This window comes from Salvia miltiorrhiza, chromosome 3 (genome assembly GCF_028751815.1).
Source record: "Salvia miltiorrhiza cultivar Shanhuang (shh) chromosome 3, IMPLAD_Smil_shh, whole genome shotgun sequence".
In the NCBI taxonomy this organism is placed as follows: Eukaryota; Viridiplantae; Streptophyta; class Magnoliopsida; order Lamiales; family Lamiaceae; genus Salvia; species Salvia miltiorrhiza.
Window position 1 is genome coordinate 62,264,149 of NC_080389.1, and position 25,587 is coordinate 62,289,735.

At 33.3% G+C, this 25,587-nt stretch overlaps 3 protein-coding genes across 3 annotated transcripts in view; all 3 read left to right on the forward strand.

Annotated features, from left to right (window-relative positions):
* LOC131015234 (probable glycosyltransferase At3g07620) overlaps window positions 1–25,587 on the forward strand; it is a 1,181,237-nt gene that overhangs the window by 735,917 nt on the left and 419,733 nt on the right. The gene's annotated exons all lie outside the window — the stretch shown is intronic.
* Window positions 313–11,158, forward strand: LOC131019135 (probable LRR receptor-like serine/threonine-protein kinase At3g47570). The gene is made up of 9 exons (XM_057947821.1): window positions 313–327; window positions 596–728; window positions 2,987–3,205; window positions 3,294–3,887; window positions 4,398–5,073; window positions 5,692–6,165; window positions 6,297–6,904; window positions 6,997–7,347; window positions 10,497–11,158. The coding sequence occupies exons 1-9, from the start codon at window positions 313–315 to the stop codon at window positions 11,156–11,158; spliced, it is 3,732 nt and encodes a 1,243-aa protein (XP_057803804.1).
* On the forward strand, window positions 13,661–17,509 carry LOC131019136 (probable LRR receptor-like serine/threonine-protein kinase At3g47570). Its single transcript, XM_057947822.1, has 4 exons — window positions 13,661–14,715; window positions 14,794–15,012; window positions 15,081–17,072; window positions 17,166–17,509. The coding sequence occupies exons 1-4, from the start codon at window positions 13,794–13,796 to the stop codon at window positions 17,507–17,509; spliced, it is 3,477 nt and encodes a 1,158-aa protein (XP_057803805.1). The 5' UTR covers window positions 13,661–13,793.

The following is a 25,587-nucleotide window of genomic DNA, read 5'->3' on the forward strand; positions in this document are numbered from 1 at the left end:
TTATATTATTCCAATCATGAGATTATAATTCACTATGAGTAGAGAACATTCTTTTCATTCCCACCCATTAACTGTAGTATACTAATCATGTAAACAATAATATAAATTGATTTTCAGAAATTTACAATTACAAATTGCAAATATTTATGATCCACCTTAGCTTAAGGCTATTTACTTTTCTCATTATGCATATGTCTTAATGAAATCCCTACTCAATCATAATCTATAAATCCTACCTATGAATAAGCTAAATCGATAAAGTGTTGATTTGTATTTAAAGTGTTTAGAGGCACAAAATTCTGAAAATTGATAATGGTTGACAAAGAGGTAAGTCACAAATTTAGTTCAACTTATAAACTTGGTTCTATTTTACGATGATACATATTATTTACACATATAACATATTAAATACATATATATTAATTTTTACAATTTATATATTTATCACACAATTTGTACGGTGTCCAAATTGGACTGACAATGTTCAATAATGAAATAAGCAAATTTAGAAAAAAAAGTTTGAATCCAACAAAACATATTTAATCTCTAATAGAGAGGTTAGAAACGTTAATACTATGTATGCAAGCATCCATAGAGAAAAAGAGCTCATACTCAACAGAAACTCTCTGATATAAAGGAAGCATTCGACGAGATCGAGTATAAAATACCATATAATTTTGTGGAGTTCAACGATGTGGAACAAAAGCTTGACAAGGAAGAAGAGTTTGGTAAGTGAAATTAGTTTAAAATATTCCTTCAAATAAAACATACATTAAAGTCTAAATATATAATTATATGAATAAAACAAAAAAAATTGTCACAGAAATTTCTAGAATTTTAGTACAAGTACAAAAAAGTCAACAGATTCCTATCAAATGAGTGATAAAGGCTGTGTGAAACATAACTCTCGTGAACAAAAAGTAAGTTCTTTATTTATTATTCGCATCCATCTTTCAATTTCCAATGCATATATATATATATAGCCATATGTTATTTTTATTTAATGTTTCATATACTATAATTCGTTCATAACCTTAGAAAAATAACTATAATTGAATTTACTCAATATTTCTCGCAGATCTGAAATTGTAGAAATATCTTTATGGGAAGATATGGCGAAAAATGAAGGAGATGACCTTAAACAAATAATTGCACAAAAGCCAACTGTTGCGATTTCCTATGTCGTAGCAAAAAGAAATTTTGGTAACAAACATATTATATATATTTTCTTAAAATAATACTTACTTCTTTTTACTTGTAAAATACTACATACTTCCCTTCAAAACAAAAAAAAAATACTACATACTTAATAATATATTTTATATATATATATATTAGGTGGTATACTCTTGCAAAATACGATGAGATCCGTCTTGCAAATTACACCAACATGCAAAGAGATTCAGCCGATGCAATCATACGTATCAAAAAATAAATAAATTATATATTAAAAAAAAATTCTAACATATCATTTAATATTATATACAGGTGTTCTGATGTTGATGATGATGCATTAGCAATTGCTAAATTAGCAATGGCACAAAAAATAAAACAAATAAAGGAAGTCACTCTTAAAGATCTCAGAGACAATCAACATTTATTATTGAAGGTACGATATAAAAAAAATTAATGATGCATTTCAAAAGTACATAATCGACTATTTCTATAATATATTATTTTTTGTCATATATTAGGGTGTTTCGTTTTGCTTTACGGGAATTATTGACAAAGTTGAAAATAAAGCAACAATATGGTATGATTCTTGTAAAAATTGCAACACATCTTTCTCCAAAATTTATGAGAGTGCAATATGCAAAAAATGCAATGAAAAAGTTCTTGAGACGTCGCCTAGGTAATTATCAAATTTAAACCCACTACCAATTAAAATTAGTTAATTACACAATAACAAACATATAATAATTTTTATCATTTCATATATTTCTAGATACAGAATCACAATAAATGTTATACAAGGCGACTGCAATGCTCGTGTTACACTGTTCGATCAAGCGGCAGAGGTATGTGTAGGATGCTCTGTGGATGAATATCGATCTTTCTTCAATCAAAGAGGTAAATTAAGATTTCTTACTTAAACACTTACTATAATTTAAATAATTCATATTAAAAAATTCGACATTACATAATTATAACAATTAAACATTTCCACAGGGTGAAACAACCTCCACATACTATAGAGGATTAAGCACACAAGCGTACACAGAAATACGCTTCATGATGATGCTCAAGTCTATAAAATTCGATCAACGGGGAAATCTCAATATTGTAGCAAATGCAATCCAAAAGACGCAACCGATGGAAAGCATCAATGTTGGAGATATTGAAGAAGAACCCACTCAAGAGGAAGAAAAGAAACATTCACCCGAGAAATCAAAAAAGATAAACCCGTCTAGAAAGAAAAAACTACAATGGAGTTGCAACCCACATAGCCGCCAAAGAAAAAAAGAAGAGTAGCCAATAAAAAGTTTGATGACTGCATTGAGATTACAAGTGACGACGATCTGCCGTTGAACAACATTCGGTTGAAAACCAAAAATAAGAAGAAGACATCCCCAATCATCAAAATCAAACAAGAGAAGATCTAAAATTCGTCGTGCTCCGTATTTAGATAAGTTAGGATGTTTATCGTAGAATTTTTTCCATTTTTATTTAGAGGTATATTATGAATATTACTTTATTGCATTTAAATTTATTCATTAATAGTTGCATTGATTCCTTTTTTAAATAACAATTATAGTCAAATGAATTTATACAAATATTCAAAACTATATAACAATATCTATGAATTTTATTTACATAGTAAAAATCAAATTAATAAAAAAATGCAAATATTCAAAATTATATAATAATATCTATCAATTATATTTACATAGTACAAAAACACACATGTTTAACGTGCATCGCACGTTCTTACTGCTAGTATCATAAAATTTGTGTAAATGAGATTTTATGACACTTTTTTTGCCAGGAATACTACCACATGAGATTGGCCATTTTCAGAATCTGGTTACTTTTGATGCTGGACATAATGAGATTGCAGGCTCAATTGATTTCAATATTTTCATGAATATGTCTGCTCTGCAAACCATATATCTAGGGCACAACAAATTCACAGGGAACCTTTTAAGGGATGTCGGGAATATTACCATGCTAACAGAGTTATACCTCCAGGAAAACCATTTCACAGGTACAACAGAGTAATTTTCATGTAAATTGGTCTGTTTAGCTACAATCATGTGTTTTTAGCTACAGTTTTGAAATCTCATCTTTTGCAGGGCTTATTCCCGCTGAATTTGGCCAACTTTACCATTTGTCGACATTACTTTTACGGCGGAACAGCTTGAGTGGTTCGATTCCACATGAGCTCTTTAACATTTCAACTCTTCGGATTCTTGGACTTGTCGAGAATGCTCTGTCAGGGGTTCTTCCAACCCATTTATGCCATGGTTCTCCCTCTCTCGAACGACTTTATCTTGGCAATAATTCCATCAGTGGAGCAATACCCAACTCCATCTCTAACTGTTCTCAACTCATATACCTCTCACTTTCTGATAACAAATTCAGTGGTTATATACCTACTCATCTCGGCAACCTAAGACAACTACAAAGTCTTCAATTGTTCAGCAACAATCTTACCCAGGCACCATCTTCTTCCTTCATTACTTCATTGACAAATTGCAAGTCTCTAACTCGTTTGGAAATTGATGATAATCCTCTAAATGGTGTCATTCCAGCTTCTATCGGGAACTTATCTTCCTCACTTCAAACATTCAGCGCCGGCAACTGCAAATTCAGTGGCAGCATTCCTGTTGAAATAGACAATTTAAGCAATCTGATGAGATTGGCTTTGCAAGGCAATGAGTTATCTGGTAATATTCCACTAACTATAAGAGCATCCGCAGCGGTGGGTGCGATGGCCGGATCGAACCCGGCCTATCGCACCCACCGCCGTTGCCGCACCCGGGTGTGAGGGGGGGGGGAGGGGGGCGTTGCTTCGCACTCGTGCATAGTGGGAGCGAAGGAGGGGGCGTGTAAACACGCGCCCCTTTTCGGCCCAAAAAAAAAAATTAATAAACAAAATTTAAAATGCATGCACTAGCCGTTTTTTACCGTTTTTTTTTTCCGTTGCCCATTTTTCTTTTTTTTTTCTTTTTTATTTCTATACCCCATCTATATATACATGTACATTCTTCTCATTTTCTTCTTCATCCTCTATCATTCATCCATTCTCCTCATTCATCCATTCTCCTCATCTTCTAAATTATTTCAACAAATAGCAATGGAAGGCGATTGGAGCAACTATTGGTGTGAACATCCTCAAAATCCATCCCCCGGCGAATCAAATACTTCCAGGCAATGATTCTCGCCGTTTACGCAAGAATCGAATGCCTTTCAAGTGGCGGCCACCAATTTGAACCCCCGCTTTGCCGCCGTTGCCGAGCCCGAGCCCGACGTGGAGGAGATTGCTTCTATGCCGGCGGGCACCAAACGTAGCAACTATTATCCACCAGAAACGGTGCTAATTTGCCATTTGTATTGCGAGCACACCCACGACTCTGTGGTGGGTGTCGACCAAAAAGGGGCGAAGTTTTGGGGCTCCCTCTGCACCGAATACAACGCTAACAGGCCCCAAGGATCTATTTCACGCGACGTCACGCAAATCAAATCTCACTTTCAACGGGTGTCGAAGGATGCAAAGAGGTTTGAGGCCATGCACAAAAAATGCCACGATCAATGGAAATCAGGCATGAGTGATATTCAAATCCTGGAGCAAGCAGAGGCAATGTGGCTAGCCGAGTACCGTGTTCCGTTCCGGTATCCGCATGCATGGAAGATCTTGCGCGAGTCCAAGAAATTTGCAAGTCTCGGCGAGAATGTTCACTCCGATGTCCATTCGGACAAACGATCAAAGAGGTCCGACGGTCTTCCCACAACGACTTCTAGTGACGCGAGTATCTCCACCCGGCCCCAAGGCCAAAAGGCGGCCAAGAGAGACAAGCGGAAAGGCAAGAAAAAAGCCGAAGAGACGTCCGAGGATAACCAAAAAGCTCTCGGGTACATGGCGAATATGGTGAATGCAATGGAAACGTTCTCCCAAGTTCAACGTGACCTCGCCGATAGCATGTTGATGAGCCGGGACACCTCTCAAATGAATCCCGACGAATTGGCGTTTCACATGTGCAAGGTGGCGGAGATCAAGCAACGACACAACATCCCGTAGATTTTTAGGATTTTTTATTTTATGTTTGTTTTAATTTAAGTAATTTAGGATTTTAATTTCTTGTATTTCTTTTAATTCTATCAATGTAGGATTTGAATTTTAATTCAATGAAATTTTAATTTCTTAATTATTGTAAAATGAAAACTAGAATAAAACTAATTCAAAAATAAAATAAAATCTATTGCACCCATAGTGGGTGCAATACCATTGTTGGAGTGGGTGCAATAGAAGTGGGACCCATTCTATTGCACCCACTATGGGTGCAAGCATTGTGGATGCTCTAAGCCATTTGCATCAACTTCAAGGATTAGTTATGTCTCGTAACATGTTGGGAGGCTCAATACCACATGCTATATGTGATCTATTCCGCCTCGTTACTTTAGTTAATATTAGAGGCGGAATAAATTTTCAGGCCCAATTCCTAAATGTCTGGGAAATGTCTGTTCTTTAAGAAATCTTTATCTAAACTCCAACATGTTGAATTCAAGCATACCTTCAAGCTTATGGGGCCTAACAGATTTGATCACTCTAGACTTGTCCTCAAATTCATTAAATGGGTCTCTACCTCTAGAGATGAGTAACTTAGGAGCAGCGATCTATATAAACGTATCGATGAATCAGTTGTCAAAGTCTATTCCTAGCACTATTGGGAAGTTGCAGAATTTGATTTATTTGTCTTTGGCAAATAATAGACTAGAAGGTTCTATACCTGTGTCTATGGGAAGCATGATCAGTTTGGAAAATCTCGACTTGTCGTACAACAACCTCTCTGGTTCAATTCCAAAGTCTTTAGAAGCACTTCAACACCTCGACTACTTTAATGTCTCTTTCAATAGTTTAAGTGGAGAAATTCCTAATGGAGGTTCTTTTAGAAACTTCACTATGGATTCTTTTAAGGGTAATGAGGCATTGTGTGGAATCCCCAAGTTCCATGTCCAAATTTGCTCTTCAATTTCTAATCACAGATCAAAGAGAAAGAAGGTGGAACGAGCTTCATTTATTATTTTTGGGTTGTGGCTTTCATCTCAGTTGTTTATTTGGCCTTTATAATTGTCAGAAACAAAAGGAAAGATAAGACGACAAGAGAAGTTGATGAGTTGATATTCATTGTGTCGGAAAGAATCTCTTATTATGAGCTGCTGCGAGCAACGAAAAGATTCGATGAAAGCAATTTACTTGGCACTGGGAGTTCTTGCTTTGTTTATAAAGGAATTCTTAACAATGGGATGAATATCGTTGTCAAGGTGTTCAATATGCAGCTAGAAGGTATTTCAAGAATATTTGATGTCGAATGTGAGATACTACGTAGCATTCGACACAGGAATCTGACAAGCGTCATAAGCAGTTGCTCTAATGAAGAGTTCAAGGCATTAGTACTTGAATATATGCGAAAGGGAAACCTTGAAAAGTGGTTATATTCCCACAACTATTGCTTGAATATGATGGAAAGATTGAATATAATGATTGATGTTGCATCTGCTTTGGAGTATCTTCACCACGGTTATTCAATACCCATTGTCCACAGCGACTTGAAGCCTAGTAATGTGCTGTTAGATGAAGACATGGTTGCCCATGTAAGCGACTTTGGGATAGCAAAGTTGTTATGTGATGGAGATAGCTTTGTGTTAACCAACACGCTAGCAACATTGGGTTACATTGCTCCGGGTGAAGTTTCTCTAAATATATTTATTGCACTTCACTTTCAATCAATTAATTGTGTCTTCCTAACTCATACATCATGATTTTTGTTGTTCCAGAGTATGGTTTGGAAGGGCAAGTTTCAACAAGGTGTGATGTGTATAGCTACGGGGTGATGTTGATTGAAACTTTTACGAGAAAAATGCCTAGTGATGATATGCTTTGCGGAGATATGAGCTTAAAGAGATGGGTAGAACTCTCACTTTCGGAGAACCCAGATGAAGTGATAGATGCCAACTTAGTCATGAATTTGGAGGAAGAAATGATTGACAAGAATATGCAGTGTGTGTCATCCATACTTGAATTAGCTCTGAAATGCTCCGCCGACTCTCCAGGGGATAGAATCAACATGAAACAAGCACATGCAGAGTTGCAGAAAATCAAACATCGATTTTCCCAAAGAGATTCAAGTAAGTTATTTTAAAGTTCTATGTTATTTCTAAAAGCATATTCATATCCCAAATTTCTATGGCAAAGTTAGCTAATGAAGTCTTCTTCATTTGGTGGCTTTGATGAGGCATGTAGTGTCGAAGATTTTGAAGAGGCTATAGATGCTAATTGGGGTGGGCAGTGGATAGTTGTGAGGTGGATGACATAAAGAATGGAAAATGTTGTTCTTTATTATTACTATTGTACTTGTCTTTTAATAAAAAAATTCCTAAAGTGTATGGAATGCCTAAGTAAAAAATTCGGCCCCCGTCAAAGTTCAGCCCCCCGAACTAAATTCTTGACTCCGTCACTGGATATTCCTCTTTGTGGGGAATAGTTAGTGATGCTTAGTTGTTTATATTCTGGCCAGCAAAACAATATTTGCATTGACCAAAAGCTCACACTTTAATTTAGAAGGTATGCTATAACTGGAATAATTGTCTCTCTGTTTCTTCCTTTGCTTTATCCAGAAGTATTCTATCTTTTCAAGAGCTTTATTCCGGAGATGCCGCGCAGGTCATATAGTATGCTCACTTTGTCACACTGAACATGAGGTTGGTTTTACTCATTTTACTCTATACTCATTCATCTTCATGAATAAGAATTTGCAAACCTCCACGCTACCTGCATTGAAGCATGGCTGCTAGAAGTCTAGAACTGTTTTGCAAGCTCACTATATTATTGAATGATTTTTTGTTTTTTTGTTTTTTGCAATTATGATTCCTATGGTTAGCTGAGACGAAAGGTCTTAAGATATCATTATTTATATATATCTATTATACATAACTTTTTTTGCCGTCATAAAAGAATTCACAAGTATGAGCTCTTAAATTATTAAGTGTCAGAAACAAAAATATTTTATATTTTTCAAAAAGTTATTTTATACTAGTATTATCTAAATAGTTTATTAAAACTCGATATGTTATATCTTGTCAATAACATTTAACATAAACATAAATTAAAAATAGAAAAAAAAATTATAATTCTCCATTCAAAATACAATATGTAAAGAAAAGTTAAATTGGCAACCCAAATTAATATAAACATAAATATAAGTTGTATCTATTAATAATTTATATTTTTCATGCTGAATCACTTGACGAATATGTTCATGAGCTAATGAGCCAAAAACTATCAAGCTCAACTTTGGTTTATTAATTTATTTATCGAGTTTCTCTAAACGAACTTGAACGAGTTTTTTCCGATCCGAGCTCCGAATAGTTCGCGAGCGACTTGATTTGTTTACAGCAATAGTCATGTGTGTGTTTTTCTTTGAAACGGTGTCGCGTGTGTGGTTTAGGAGAGGAGATGAAGGGGAATTAGGGTGGGCCTCTTGGGCCAATTTATTTTAAGATTTGGGCTCTTCTCATTTTATTTATAATGGGCTGTGATTTTTATTTATTTAGTTGGGCTCAAATTTATTAAAACCAGCCTATGTTTTTTTTTTTAATTGAGCTGGGCCTTATTTGTCAATTAAAAGAACATGGGCTGCCTTCAATTTTTTTTTTATTTTATGCTAGTAGTATACATAAAAAAAAAAAAAAAAATTGGACTCCTAATAATAATAGTATACATAATTAAGAGGATATAAATTTTTTAGGCCCCTAAAAATTATGAGCACTGGGCGATCGCCCTCAGAGACGGCCCTACACGGGCGGACGTACTAGTTAAGAAAATGAAAGAGTCAAATGAAATTAAATGTTGATGACCTGTTCTTCTCTTGAATAAGCAACGAGGGGATGTATTGACTAATTTTAGGCATTTAGCTGACAATATTGACAATTTTTCCCAGCTTCAGCACTTAGTAGATATTAATGAAATGGGCCGACACAAAAAAAAGTTAATCTGCTAGCCACTTGAGGTTGAGGTCCTACATATGTCGTAGCATCAAGATTTTAACTGTTTTCAGACACTTGCTTCACAAATTAATAACTATCAAATGATTTTGCTAATTAATGTAAACTAACACAGAAACATTTAGTTCTAGTATTTCTGTTCTCCTAGCTATTATTGGAATATAACATGAAATCTAAAACATAAAAGTTTATTTCTTGAGTAGCAGCTGTTCCATAAGAAAGTTGATGTTCCTTTGAATTCTTAGGGAGCACAAATAGCAGTGGTCGGGTTTTTCATTGTTTGTGTTTTATTTATTCTTTTTTATCTTTCTTGAAAGCAACAATTCAAGAATTCCTGTTCATTTGGGCAGATCGATTGGTTGAATATCTAATTTTAAGTCCATCCATATATAGCACTCAGCTACTAATTTCCAGTAAAAATGAAAAGCTGAAAAAACAACTAGTTAATTTAGTTGCAAATAGCTCTCAAAAAAAAAAGAAAAAATTAATTGCTGGTTCAATGAACATGAACTTCTAGAACACCCATTAATAATATGTAAGTGAATCGACTTCAAGTAAGTCTGCTACAACCATCAAGGCTAGGAGGCAACTGCCTGCCTCTCACACAATTTTTAAGTCTTTGTCTGCGTCTCCGTCTTTGTCTCAACTCTTCACCTTCGTCTTCGTCTTCGTCGGTGTCTCAGTCTCTTTAAGTGACTGGGGCCGACATTTGTACTCCGCAACCTCAAGTCTTCGTTTTTGTCTCAGTCTCTAAGTGATTGGGGCCAACATTTGTATGGACTTGACTCAAAAGCCACACCCATCAAGACTCTCAAGTCAAGCAAGTCTTCCATTAATTTCTATGGACGACTTGACTCAAAAGCCACACCCATCAAGACTCTCAAGTCAAGCAAGTCTTCCATTAATTTCTATGGACGACTTGACTCAAAAGCCACACCCATCAAGACTCTCAAGTCAAGCAAGTCTTGTACGTATAAGCCATTCCAGCTTTCAAAATTCCAGTGGCAGCATTCCTGTTGAAATAGGCAATTTAAGCAAATTGATGGTACTGGTTTTGCGAGCAAATGAGTTATATGGTAATATTCCACTAACTATAAGCCATTTGCATGAACTTCAAGGATTAGATCTTCAAGATAACATGTTGGGAGGCTCAATACCACATGCTATATGTCATCTATTCAGCCTCAATACATTAGTTATGAGCTAGAATCAATTTTCAGGCCCAATTCCTAAATGTTTGGGAAATGTCTCTTCTTTAAGAAATCTTTGTCTAGACTCCAACATTTTGAATTCAAGCATACAATCAAGCTTATGGGGCCTAAAAGATTTGATCGAATTAGACTTGTCCTCAAATTCATTAAATGGGTCACTACCTCTAGAGATGAGTAACTTAGGAGCAGCGATCTATACAAATGTAGCAATGAATAAGTTGTCAGGGTCAATTCCAAGCACTATTGGGAAGTTGCAGAATTTGGTTGATCAATCTTTGGCAAATAATAGACTAGAAGGTTCTATTCCTGTATTTATGGGAAGCATGATCAGTTTGGCAAATCTCGACTTGTCATACAACAACCTCTCTGGTTCAATTCCAAAATCTTTAGAAGTACTTCAACATCTCGAATCCTTTAATGTCTCTTTCAATAGTTTAAGTGGAGAAATTCCCAATGGAGGTTCTTTTAGAAACTTCACTATGGATTCTTTTAAGGGTAATGCGGCATTGTGTGGAATCCCCCAGTTCCATGTCCAAACTTGCTCTTCCATTTCTAATCACAGATCAAAGAGAAAGAAGGTGGAACGAGCTCCATTTATTGTTTTCGGGGTTGTGGCTTTCATCTCAATTGTTTCTTTGGCCTTCATAATTGTCAGAAACAAAAGGAAAGATAAGACGACTAGAGAAGTTGATGAGTTGATATTCATTGTGCCGGAAAGAATATGATACGCCAATAGAAGCCCAACAAGATACGCCAATAGAAGCCCAACAAGTTATACAAGATGAACCAAGCCCACGCTTAGCCCAGAGCCGACCTCGTCGAGCAGTTCGAAAGCCCAACCGCTATCTTGATTAGTTATTCCTTTACTTATTGTGATTTAAAGTTTTCATATGAATATCACGTGAGTTTCAAATGATGGATCTTCAAGTCCATTTATTTTTTGAAGTTGGGCTGGACCTAATTGATTGCTACTTTTAAAAGTATTTTGGCTAAATTCTTTTAAGCCCATTTACATGTATTATTACGCATATTTATACAACTACTTTCAATCACTACATTCTATATTCTTCACGATTCTAAAGAATTCATCTCTAAGTTCTCTAGCTGAAATCTTCAACTTTCTTCTCCCTTTTCACAGAAGACTTCTTCTTCTGTACAGAAAATTTTCATCTCTTGTGTATATAATATACAAGAGCACACCATACTGCACATAACATGTTTAAGTTTTTTTTTTTTCTCTTTTAAGAATTTTCAAAATTTGACTTTTATGTTGGGCCCCTATCTATTTAATTTTGTTTGGGCTCTTATTTTCTAAGTGGGCTGCATTTCTTTTAAGATTGGGCCGATTTATTTTAACATCTTTATTTGTTGGGTTTGCCCATTTAATTTATTAATTGAACCAATGACTGGTTAATTTGGATTCTGATTTAATTAATTAAATTTCTCATTAATTATTTCTGTCCAAGTGTTATTATATGCATATATTGTTTGGTTATATGTTTTAATTTATATACTAAAGTCTTACCAATTTATGGAAGAAAAATATTTTTTAAGTTGATTTTAAGTTGGGCACTGGGCGATCGCCCTCAGAGACGGCCGTATACGGGCGAGCATAATAGTTAAGAAAATGAAAGAGTCAAATGAAAACTAAATGTTGATGACCTGTTCTTATCTTGAATAAATTTTAGGGTTTTAGCTGACAATATTGACAATTTCCCAGCTTCAGCACTTAGTAGATATTAATGAAATGGGCCGACACGAAAAAACGTTTATCTGCTAGCCTCTTGAGGTTGAGGTCCTACATATTAAACGTAGCATCAAGATTTCGCTACTCTGATACCATTTCTGTTGTTGCTTTGGCTGGCTTCTTTTGGTTCTCTTTTGTCTGCTCTTTGTTGCTTGGTGGCTTGTTGGATTATGTTACTAGCTTTTGTGCTTTTGGGAGGCTTGTATATCAGAACTGAATTCTTGGACTCTACCTTTATGCTTTATGCATTGTGTTGGTGTTTCTCGTGATCATGTTGAGGGGGAGTGATCGTAGTAAGGGGGAGTTTTATTTACTGCCGTGTATTCATGTGTTGTCTCAGTCTCTTTAAGTGATTGGGGCCAACATTAATTTGTATGGAAATAACTTCTACCGACGACTTGACTCAAATCAGCAGCTGCATCTAAAATCCTTTCTCATCCACAATTTGGAACCAATTTATTTTCACAGAGGTAAACCAACTCACATATTCACTCAATAATCAGTAATCTATTTCAAGAATCACCATTTTTTTTTTAATTTTTCTGTTGCTGAATAGTTAGTTTAGATGAGATTTTCATGCATTTTGTTTAGTGTATGTTAGTTAATATCCACCACATATATGTGTATGTATTTAGGTATTAAATTTTGTGTATAATGTATTTCATATGCTGTAATATTTACAAAAATGTGTATATTTTAAAGGAATTTGAATATTTTAGTATTTAGTCATTGCGTGCCTGGAAAATAGCGTTCAGTTTGTAAACTTGGCACCTTATTTTTTCAATAATTTGAATCCTCTCTTTTAATATTTTATTTTTATCTCTTCGACCAGTAATTGTCAACTTAATAGTAGTACCATTCCCATTTTCATTTTGGATTTTTATTGTATTGACATTAGTTAGTCGCATTGAATTAGTCATGATAATTTGTAACGTATATAATACTCTGGTAATTCAGATTTGCAGACAATCGAAACTGTAATAATTTATTTATTAATGGTACATTTTATAATTTTTTGGTATTGGGATTGAATATACTGGCCTCAACGCATGAACTAATTATTTCACACAACCCACCGATTAATTATTTATTTTATTTATGTTGCTGGCATACAAATTATTTAAGATACATTTTATGTTACTTTATGAATGCATGCAAATTCAATGTTAAGATTCGTAAATTTGAAATTCTCGCCATTGCAATCCATGTGCAGTTGAATAAAATTATTCAAGAATTTGATGACAACTTTTACTATAATCATGATAAAAAAGTCATTGATTTCTTTCTGTGCCATAGTCTCCTCCCCCTTTTAATTGATAGACATAATAATCGAGTATCACTTAATATTGGAAGCCAAACAATATATACACGATGTAATATATTGTGTTTTGAATGAATAATTGTAATTTTTTCAATTTCTAACTTTGTCTCAACCTCAAGTCTTCGTCTTCGTCTTTATCTTCTTCTCAGTCGGGTCGACATTTGTATGGACCACGAGAGAGTAGGGATGGAAAACCCACACCCATCAAGACTCTCAAGTCTTGTAATATTTCTGTATATAGCTTGCACTTATTAGCGACTTCATTATCATAATACAATCACAATTTGCAGCCATGGACAAAAAGCTTTATTGCATTTTTGCTTATGCATTCCTAATCACCATAACCTTCCCAATGCTTTCTTCTGAATCCAAACAACCTCTGAGCCTTGCAACTGATCAAACTGCCCTTCTTTCACTCAAACAACACATCACCTCCGACCCTTCTCTTTTACTTGCAACTAATTGGACCAATTCGAGCTCCGTCTGCAGCTGGATTGGCGTCACTTGCAGCTTGCGCCACCCAAGAGTATCTGCCTTGAATCTCTCCAACATGGCTCTCTCCGGCACCATTTCACCGCAGCTCGGACACCTCTCCTTCCTCGTCTCCCTCGACCTCAGAAACAATCTTTTCCATGGAGATTTGCCTCAAGAGCTGTCTCTCCTTCGCCGTTTGAAGTTCATATCTCTCCGACTCAACAACTTCACCGGAGACATCCCTCCGATGTTGGGTCAGTTACCAAAATTAGAGTACTTGTATTTACGCAACAACAGCTTCATAGGTTCCATCCCAAAATCGTTCTCAAACCTCACAAACCTAAAATCTCTTGACTTAACTTACAATTCTCTAAGTGGAGAAATTCCAAAAGAGTTTGGGAGACTTCAAAGTCTACAAACTCTGTATGTTCAATTCAATCATTTGTCGGGTGCTATACCATCAGCCATATTCAACATATCGACCCTTGTAGCTATAGCATTGAGAGACAATGAATTGAGTGGAAGTCTTCCAACAGACATTTGCCGTAATCTTCCAACTCTTACTTTGCTAAGTCTTTCTTTCAATCAGCTGAGTGGCGTGATTCCCACAAATCTATCCCAATGTTCACGGCTTGAGAAGTTGAGCCTCTCTTACAACTCTTTTAGTGGGGAGATACCTTCAGAAATCGGCTACTTAACATCTCTTCAGATTCTATATCTTGGTGGTAACAATTTGAATGGTATATATGGTTCAAGTTCTTATCACATAAATTTGTGTAAATGAGATTTGATTAGTTTTATGACACTTTTTTTGCCAGGAATACTACCACATGAGATTGGCCATCTTCAGAGTCTGGTTACTTTTGGTGCTGAACGGAATGAGATTGCGGGCTCAATTGATTTCAATATTTTCATGAATATGTCTGCTCTGCAAACCTTAATACTAGGGCGTAACAAATTCACGGGGAACCTTCCAAGGGATGTCGGGAATATTACCATGCTAACAGAGTTACACCTCTCGGAAAACCATTTTACAGGTACAACAGAGTAATTTTAGCTACAATATGTGTTTTTAGCTACAGTTTTGAAATCTCATGTTTTGCAGGGCTTATTCCCACTGAATTTGGCCAACTTTACCATTTGGAGAGATTTTCATTATCATTGAACAGCTTCAGTGGTTCGATTCCACATGAGCTCTTTAACATTTCAACTCTTCGGATTCTTTCACTTGTCGGCAACGCTCTGTCAGGGGTTCTTCCAACCCATTTATGCCATGCCTCTCCCTTTCTTGAACAACTTTATCTTGCCATAAATTCTATCACCGGAGCAATACCCAATGCTATTTCTAACTGTTCTCAACTCACAATTCTCTCACTTTCTGAAAACAAATTCAGTGGTTATATACCTACTCATCTCGGCAACCTAAGACTTCTTCAAGATCTTCGACTACACAGCAACAATCTTACCCAGTCACCATCTTCTTCCTTCATTACTTCATTGACAAATTGCAGGTCTCTAACTAGTTTGTCAATTGGTGATAATCCTCTAAATGGTGTCATTCCAGCTTCTGTCGGGAACTTATCTTCCTCACTTCAAACATTCACCGCCGGCAACTGCAAATTCAGAGGCAGCATTCATGTTGAAATAGGAAATTTAAGCAATTTGATGATATTGGAGTTGTCAGCAAATGAGTTATCTGGTAATATTCCACTAACTATAAGCCATTTGCATGAACTTCAAGGATTACTTCTGTATGATAACTTGTTGGGAGGCTCAATACCACATGCTATATGTGATCTATTCAGCCTCAATACTTTAGGTATGAGCCATAATCAATTTTCAGGCCCAATTCCTAAATGTCTGGGAAATATCTCTTCTTTAAGAAATCTTGGTCTAGACTCCAACATTTTGAATTCTAGCATACCATCAAGCTTATGGGGCCTAAAAGATTTGATCTATCTAGACTTGTCCTCGAATTCATTAAATGGGTCACTACCTCAAGAGATGAGTAACTTAGGAGCAGCGATCTATATAAATGTAGCAATGAATCAGTTGTCAGGGTCAATTCCGAGGAATATCGAAAAGTTGCAGAATTTGGTTAATCTGTCTTTGGCAAATAATAGACTAGAAGGTTCTATTCCTGTGTCTATGGGAAGCATGATCAGTTTGGAAAATCTTGACTTGTCGTACAACAACCTCTCTGGTTCTATTCCAAAGTCTTTAGAAGCACTTCAACACCTCGACTACTTTAATGTCTCTTTCAATAGTTTAAGTGGAGAAATTCCTAATGGAGGTTCTTTTAGAAACTTCACTATGGATTCTTTTAAGGGTAATGAGGCATTGTGTGGAATCCCCAAGTTCCACGTCCAAATTTGCTCTTCAATTTCTAATCACAGATCAAAGAGAAAGAAGGTGGAACGAGCTTCATTTATTGTTTTCGGGGTTGTGGCTTTCTTCTCAGTTGTTTGTTTGGCCTTTATAATTGTCAGAAACAAAAGGAAAGATAAGACGAATAGAGAAGTTGATGAGTTGATATTCATTGTGCCGGAAAGAATCTCTTATTATGAACTGCTGCGAGCAACGGAAAGATTCGATGAAAGCAATTTACTTGGCACTGGAAGTTCTTGCTCTGTTTATAAAGGAATTCTTAACAATGGGATGAATATCGTTGTCAAGGTGTTCAATATGCAGCTAGAAGGTATTTCGAGAATATTCGATGTCGAATGTGAGATACTACGTAGCATTCGACACAGAAATCTGACAAACGTCATAAGCAGTTGCTCCAATGAAGAGTTCAAGGCATTAGTACTTGAATATATGCCAAAGGGAAACCTTGAAAAATGGTTATATTCCCACAACTATTGCTTGAATATGATGGAAAGATTGAATATAATGATTGATGTTGCATGTGCTTTGGAGTATCTTCACCACGGTTATTCAATGCCCATTGTCCACAGCGACTTGAAGCCTAGTAATGTGCTGTTAGATGAAGACATGGTTGCCCATGTAAGCGACTTTGGGATAGCAAAGCTGTTATGCGATGGAGATAGTTCTGTGTTAACCAACACGCTAGCAACATTGGGTTACATCGCTCCAGGTGAAGTTTCTCTAAATATTTTTATTGCACTTAACTTTCAATCAATTAATTGTGTCTTCCTTACTGCATACATGATGGTTTTTGTTGTTCCAGAGTATGGCTTGGAAGGGCTAGTTTCAACAAGGTGTGATGTGTATAGCTACGGGGTGATGTTGATTGAAACTTTTACAAGAAAAAGGCCTAGTGATGATATGTTTTGCGGAGATATGAGCTTAAAGAGATGGGTAGAACTATCACTTTTGGAGAACTCAGATGAAGTGATAGATGCCAACTTAGTCATGAATTTGGAGGAAGAAATGATTGACAAGAATATGCAGTGTGTATCATCCATACTCGAATTGGCTTTGAAATGCTCTGCCGACTCTCCCGGGGATAGAATCAACATGAAACAAGCACATGCAGAGTTGCAGAAAATCAAACATCGATTTTCCCAATGAGATTCAAGTAAGCTATTTCAAAGTTCTAAGATAATATTGTTCTATTACCATTTTATTGATACTCAAGGTTTTTCTATCCCTCTTTCATGCATATTTTATGTTCTTGAGTTTACATATAATCTTCTTTGTCACAACTTAAAAGGCAAAATCTTTCTGAAGAACGCCTCTGCCTCACCATTCTCACCAACTAAAACAACCACTGTCAAGAGTTCTGAAAATTTTTATATTTCGTTCGCAGCCGAACTTGATCAAGCTGCCCGGAAGCGCATACACGGTCTTAATATTATCTTCTTGTTTTTATGGCCTTAGTTTGCTTAGATTATCTTGTTGTTGAAGAGCATAATGTTTCTGTATATTTCTTAATCATTGTTCTTGCCTAGCTTACTAAACGTGGTTTCTTAGTATCGTGTTTCTGTATATTTCTTCATCATTGTTCTTGCCTAGCTTACTAAACGTGGTTTCTTAGTATCAATTTGGAGTTTCCGATTGTTCGTGAGTTTTTCTTGTTTTTGTTTTGCCAGCTCACTATATTATTGAATGATTTTTTATTTTTTTATTTTTTGCAATTATGATTCCTATGGTTAATTAGCATAGACGAAAGGTCTTAAGATAGTTGAGACGGAGGAGTATGTAATAACCTGCTCTTTTAATTATATTTAAATCCAGTAATGCGATAATTGTTACTGCATCTTTCAGTAAATGAAAAACCCAGTACAATTTATCACACCACACCTTACAATTTTTCGACTTACAATCAGCTTCATTTCCTATCTTCCTAAATAGACCATCATCTAGCAAGTACGCACTGCTGACTCACAAAGAAAGAAAAGAAAAAAATGGCAAAGGAAAGAAATAGAAAGGGAAGAGAAACGTGTGTGTGCTGCCCTGCAACAGCTGCCTTCTCCCCTACTCTCCCCTTCTCTGCAGCCATCCAATCCCCATTTTCTGCAGCCATACCATAGCACACAAGGGGCTCAAATCAGCCACTCTAGAATGTACCATTCGTAGGTACTCAAGCTTCCAGCCAACATCAAACTTCACTTTACAGTGCCCAACCATCGTTGTAGCTCCTCCATCAGCGGCCGCTAGGTGCCAACCGGCGCTGGCTTCTTCAACCGCGTCCACTGGCACCCAGCGAGCGCTGGAAACTCTCAAGATTTGAATTCTTGTGGTCCGAGCTCGGATTTGTTCATGTGTATTTAAACACACCCATATTTTCATAGACTTTTAAAAGTCTTGAACGAATACACCCAAATTTTCATAGACTTTTAAAAGTCTTGAACGAATACACCCAGATTTTAAAAGTCTGCAGAAATTTATTAAAGTCTTGAACTAATACACCCCCTTAATATGATCCTACTTACACAATTACACGCAATTCCATTGCATCCCTAATTACCACCTTTCTAGACAAACCTCAAGAAACACTTATTAAGAACATAAAGTAAATGTCTGAAACATGAAGCTCTACTATCATTCATGCCATTTAGTCACCTAAGAAAAATATTAAGACCAAGAGGGTGTATTCTATTCAGATTCTATAAAACTTTTTTGTATTTTAAATATTCATAGGTATTCAATAGATTTTAAAAAATTCTTAAAAATATGTTGATATTCAATTATTTGTAGATCTAATAAAGTTAAATGGTACTAAAATTAATTTATAAGAGCCAGAAAATTAGTAAGAATAAAGGTTGAATTGGATGATCATATCAACGCACAACATGTTCAAAATCCAACCCAAAAAACAGCAGTGATAAACGGACACCAGGTGTACTGTACACCTGGTAAAAAACCGGTTTTTTTGGTGGGTAGAGAGTGGGCCGGTTTTAGGGGTTTATTGGTTTTACTGTTTTATCCCTTGATTTTTTCCATGTATATATATCTGAAATTAGTCTCTCTCTCTTGATTTTTTCGTCCATTCTCTTTCCTTATTTTTCGTCCATTTTCTTTCCGTTTTTTTCGGCTAATTTGTTTCTAATTTTCACAAAATCTTCCATTTTGTTTCCTTAATTTTTGAAGACTTTGTTTCCTTATTTTTATGTTTTTATTTCAGAAAATTTTATAAATGATATAATTCGAATATATTTTTTTTTTCGGTTTTGTTATTGATTTATTTGTTTTTACATTTTATTATTGATTTGTTACCAATAATTTAGTGTTTCTAGTTATAATAATTCTAGATTTGTTTCCGAATATTTTTTTTCTAAATTAATATTATTTATTTATTTTTTGAAAATTATTACTCCTAAATTTTGTGTTTATTTGTTTTTTTATTAATTTGTTTCAACTGATTTTGTGTTTCTCCTTAAAAAAATAAGTATTAGATTTGTTTTCGGATATTATTTTTTAATTTTTTGAAAATTAGATTTTTTTACAAGATAAAATAAAATTTTATCTAATACAATTATGTTATTATTTCGGATATTTATATTGCTAAAATTTTGTTATTTTTATTTGTTTCCACTAATTATCCGTTGATAAATATACTCAATATATTGTTTCCAATATATTTGGTGATTCTTCTAAAAATAATCATAGATGATATTCTCATTCTCCACAAAAAATGTAACACATTCAAAAAATATATATGTTATACAGTTTTTTCACGCGATTTCCCTACATATGAATCACTGAGTAATTGTATTTCTACTTTGCTATTCACACTAATTTATTTCAATTATATTATGCAACTTGATTACATTGAGTATAACTATACGAGTTCATTAGACACACTATAGTAGTTCTCCGAGCAAAATTCCATCGTATGATTCATGAATATTAATTTTTATTTCAAAGTCACTAAATTATTTCATTTAATTAATTCAACTTTATTTCATTGAGTTTTAATTATTTCTTATTATTATATCGGGTTTAATTAATAATATAATTTTTTATTATTTCAATTATATAATTAAACTTGATGAATGTTGAGTTTAATTATTTCGACTATAATACTATATTATAATATATGGTCTTTACGTATATTGTTATATTGTTATATAATTTCAACTGATCAATTAAATTTGATTTCATTGAATATAATAATTTCGACTTCGTTACTCAGACAATTGTGGTTCATTTTGCTATTACGACATCGATTACAATACTTGCTTATATTATATTCAAATAAAGAATATGCTATATAGGTTTACGATCAAAATCCCTGCATATGATTCATCTTATTTAATTTTTTCTCATTACTCACCCTATAGTATTTCATTTTCTTATTATTATATCGCTTTTAATAAAGTATACGTTATATATACTTTTTTCGAGTAAAATCCCATCATATGATTCATTCTTTTTATTACAAATTCACTAATTAATTTCAACTATCAATTAAACTTGTTTGCATTGAGTTTAATTATTTTGACTTCGTTACTCACACAATCGTAGTTCATTTTTTTTTTTACGATTAAGCAAGACATATAAGCTTATTTTTTTATGATTCATGGTTGATTTTATTTAAGTTTTAATTTCCAAATTAACTAATTTATTTCAATTAATTAATTCAACTTTATTACATTGAGTATAATTATTCATTATTATTATATCGCGTTTCATACTAAATTATAATTCAAGTATATGATTCTTTGAGATTAACTATTTGGACTTTTCTACTCACACTGTCACTATGGTAGTCAATTTTCTTGTTATTGTATCAATTACAATACTATAACATACTGTAACACCCCGATAATTTAGATTTATAAGTTTAATAAATAGTATTTTCTTGTATAGCTTATTTTTAAAATAATTACATGATACATATAAATATGCACCATTAATTTTATCTAGACTATTATTATTATTATTATTAGTATTATTTTTTGTTTCCTATTAGAACTAGAACTCTTTAAAGACTAGTATAAATAGAGGTACAATTATTAGGTTAAGGAGGCACAGCAGCCGAAAAGCAAGAAAAAAAAAAAAAAAAAACGGTACTTTCTCTTATTTTCTTTATGCAAAGTTTTGCTAAATTGTTTTATCGGTGCCAAGCAGTAAGTTTCAAATTCTTAGAACTTAGCACAAATTTTTACAAACTATTCCTTTCATCAAAATCGAAGCTCTCAATTATTTTGTTTTAACTTCCAATTAGTAATTTGTTTTCAAGCAAGCTATCATTCTGTTCCGTATAAATATGAGTATCCAAATAGTATTTCTTTTGTTTTCTTATTTTTATTTTACTTATTTATTTTGATTTATCATTATTTCAATTTGTTAATAGTTTTATTGGTTAACAATATATGATTTTATTTAGTTTACTACACAAATAATAGTAGCAGATTTCGTATTATTTATGAACTCAATTAAGTTGTATTATATCTTCGAAAATTATTTTATTTCATAACTATTCTAATGTAATGGTTATTTACTGTGTTGGTCTTAGTCATTGTTATTGAATCAATTATATTAGTTTGATTTTGTCTATAGAATTTTAGTTAAAGTTTTAGTAAGGCCTATATTAAAGTAATCATATTTATGTGATTAGGTGCGGTGCTATTAAGACCCTAATTCCGGATTTTATTTAATTGCCTACGACTTTAAGGTGAGGGATTTTACGCTTATTCATATAGTTATATATATATTTTTTTTTCGCGCTTGATTACTTGTTTACGTGCATCTTATGACTATGTTGTTATGTGTGATCATGGGATCTAAGCCATTGATCTATGTTATGTGCGATCATGGGACCTAAGCCATTGATCTATGTTATGTGCGATCATGGGACCTAAGCCATCGATCTATGTTATGTACGATCATGGGACCTAAGCCATCGATCTATGTTATGTGCGATCATGGGACCTAAGCCATTGATCTATGTTGATAAGTTGATCATGGGACCTAAGCCATTGATCTATGTATGTGTTTGGTCATGGGACTTAAGCCATCGACACAAACTATGATTATGTTTGTCAAGGGGCTCTAGTCTCTTGGCGTATGTTTGCAAGTATGATAACGTGATTTGATTATATATGTGACGTATGTGGATATTTGTTATGTTCCTCACTGAGTATATTTTCAATATGCTCACCCCTTATCTTTTCAGTTTTGCAGTTTCAGAGTCGAAGCGGTCATGTAAGTGGAGAATGATTAGGGATGAGGATTTTACATTGAACATTTTAGTAGAACTTGTTAAGTTTTATTTTATTTTATTTTTATGATACTACTTCAATTTTAGCAAGTTGACTTTGAAATTAGTTTAAATTTTATTTACAAATCAAGAAATTATTATTTTACTATCTTTTGTTCTCTAAATTTTTAAATAGTAAAGTTTATGAAAATTGGGGTGTTTCATACTTTGTCTTCAAGTGTATGTTTTAAAGTTTATACCGCGCAACCTCCCTATTTTTTCTTTTCTTTCAAGATCACTAATTCTTTAAACTTTATTTCATTGCGTATACTTTATTTTTTAAAAATTCAAAACTTTATTTCAATTATATTATTCAACTTTATTACATTGTATATAGTTATTACATTGCGAAAAATTATTATTATATCGTGCTTAATACTATCTTATAATACATTGTCTTCAAATATTTGTTATATAGTTCTCCGACCAAAATACCACCGTATGATTCATTTTTATTTTTATTTTTTCAAATTCACTAATTTATTTCAATTAATTAATACAACTAAATTTCATTTACTATAATTATTTCTTATTATTTTATCTCGTTTAATACTATATTATAATTCATTGTATTCAACTATATGTTATATAGATTCCAATAAAAATCTTTGCATATGATTGACTATACTTTATTTTTTATTCCAACTTTAATAATATTTCAATTATATAATTAAATTTGATGAATGTTGAGTTTAATTATTTCAACTTTAATATTATATTATAATATATGGTCTTCAAGTATATTGTTATATAATTTCAACTAATTAATTAATTTTTTTTCATTGAGTATAACTATTTCGACTTCGTTACTCACACGATCGTGGTTCAATTTGTTATCATCATATCGATTACAATACTTTATTATAATATATTAAAATAAAGTATATGTAATATAGTTTTATTTGTTTTTTCAAATTCACTAATTTATTTCAATTAATTAATTCAACTCTATTTCATTGAGTATAATTATTTGTTATTATTATATCGCGTTTAATACTATATTATAATACATTGTCTAAGATGTATATAGTTTTTCAACCAAAATCACATCGTATTCACATTTTTTTTCCAACCTTCACTAATTTATTTCTATTAATTAATTAAAATTTATTTCCTATTATTATATCGCGTTTACTGCATTATTATAATACATTTAATCCAAGTATATGCTATTTATTTTTTCGACCGATGCCCCATTATATTGTTTCCAAACTGAACAAATGTATATTTGTACATACAATTCAAAAAATACAAAATAATTATCGAAAAATAAAATATATGTTGAAAGGATTATTTTTAGGAGAATCTCTAAATTAGGTAATCAAATCTAGGATTAGTTTTGGGAGAATTAGAATCCTAAATTAGTGGAAACAAATCTACGATTAATTATAGTAGAATTAGAATATCTAAATTAGTGGAAACAAATCTAGGATTAATTATAGCAGAAATAGAATCTCTAAATTAGTGGAAACAAATTTAAGATTAGTTTTAGCGGAATACACAAATTATTGGAAACAAAAAAAAATAGCAATATAAATATCCGAAATAATAACATAATTTAATATAATTTATTTTTATCTTATAAAAAAATCTAATTTTTGAAAAAATTTAAAAATAATATCTGAAAACAAATCTAGTATTATTATAACAAGAAACACTAAATTATTGGTAACAAATCAATAATAAAATTTAAAAACAAATAAATCAAAAACAAAACCGAAAAAAAATATATATTCGAATTATATAATTTATAAAATTTTCTGAAATAAAAACATAAGGAAACAAAACGGAAGATTTTGTGAAAGTTGGAAACAAATTAGCCGAAAAAAAAAAGGAAAGAAAATGGGCGAAAAAATCAAGGGAGAGAGACTAATTTCAGATATATATACATAGAAAAAATCAAGGGATAAAACAGTAAAAATAATAAACCCGTAAAACCGGCTCACTCTCTATCCACTAAAAAAATCGTTTTTTTACCAGGTGTTTAGTACACCTGGTGTTCAAATGTCATTATTGCCATATTATATAGCAGTATATTCCATTTGTCTTTGTCTGCGTCTGCGTCTTTGCCTTAAGTCTTCGTCTTTGTCTTTGTCTCAAGTATATACATAACGATTTCTCACGTATTTAAATGTAAAATATTGTGTTTTGAATGAATAACTATAATTTTATTTTTATTTCTAACTTCTGCTTCTGTGAATATAACATGAAATCTCACAGCCGCTCTCAGTTCATGCTGTAGAAGACAATTGATCATGAAATCTCACAACCGCTCACTTTAAATTATCCTTCTGCAACTGCGACTTTTCTCGATCCAGAGTTTGATTCTATATATCCGTTTCTATATAATCGAGATATATAAATTGGATGGAGGAATTCCAAGTGAATTGACGAGGTTGACATTTCTCGAGAAATTAAACCTTTCAATGAATGATCTCGTTGGGCAAATACCACAATCTAATCAGTTTTCCACATTTGAGAATGATTCATACATCGGAAACTTGAGATTGTGTGGAGTTCCGTTGACGAGAAAATGCAATGAGGATAATGGGCAACAGATGCAGCCAGAAGAAGTGATTGTGGGTTTTCTTTGAAAAGTGATTGTGATGGAGTCCCGGTATGATAAAAGAAGTTATTTTCTGTGGGCTTTTTGTCGAACATTTGGCGGATTTCTTTTCGCCATTCTTTAGGGAATCTTAATTCCCTTAGATACTTGAATTTGTTTCACAATACTTGAATTCCCTTCGTCTCTTGTCATCAAACAGGTTGGGAGACTTCAAAGTCTACAATGCCTCTCCCTTTCTTGTGGAGCTTGGGAGCCAGCAGTTTCTCCTCGACGGCGGTGTATTCAGAGGTTGCGTTGCTACTAAAATATATAATTATTTTTAGATCTAATCAAATTAAATGATACTAAAATTAATTTACAAGAACCAGAAAATTA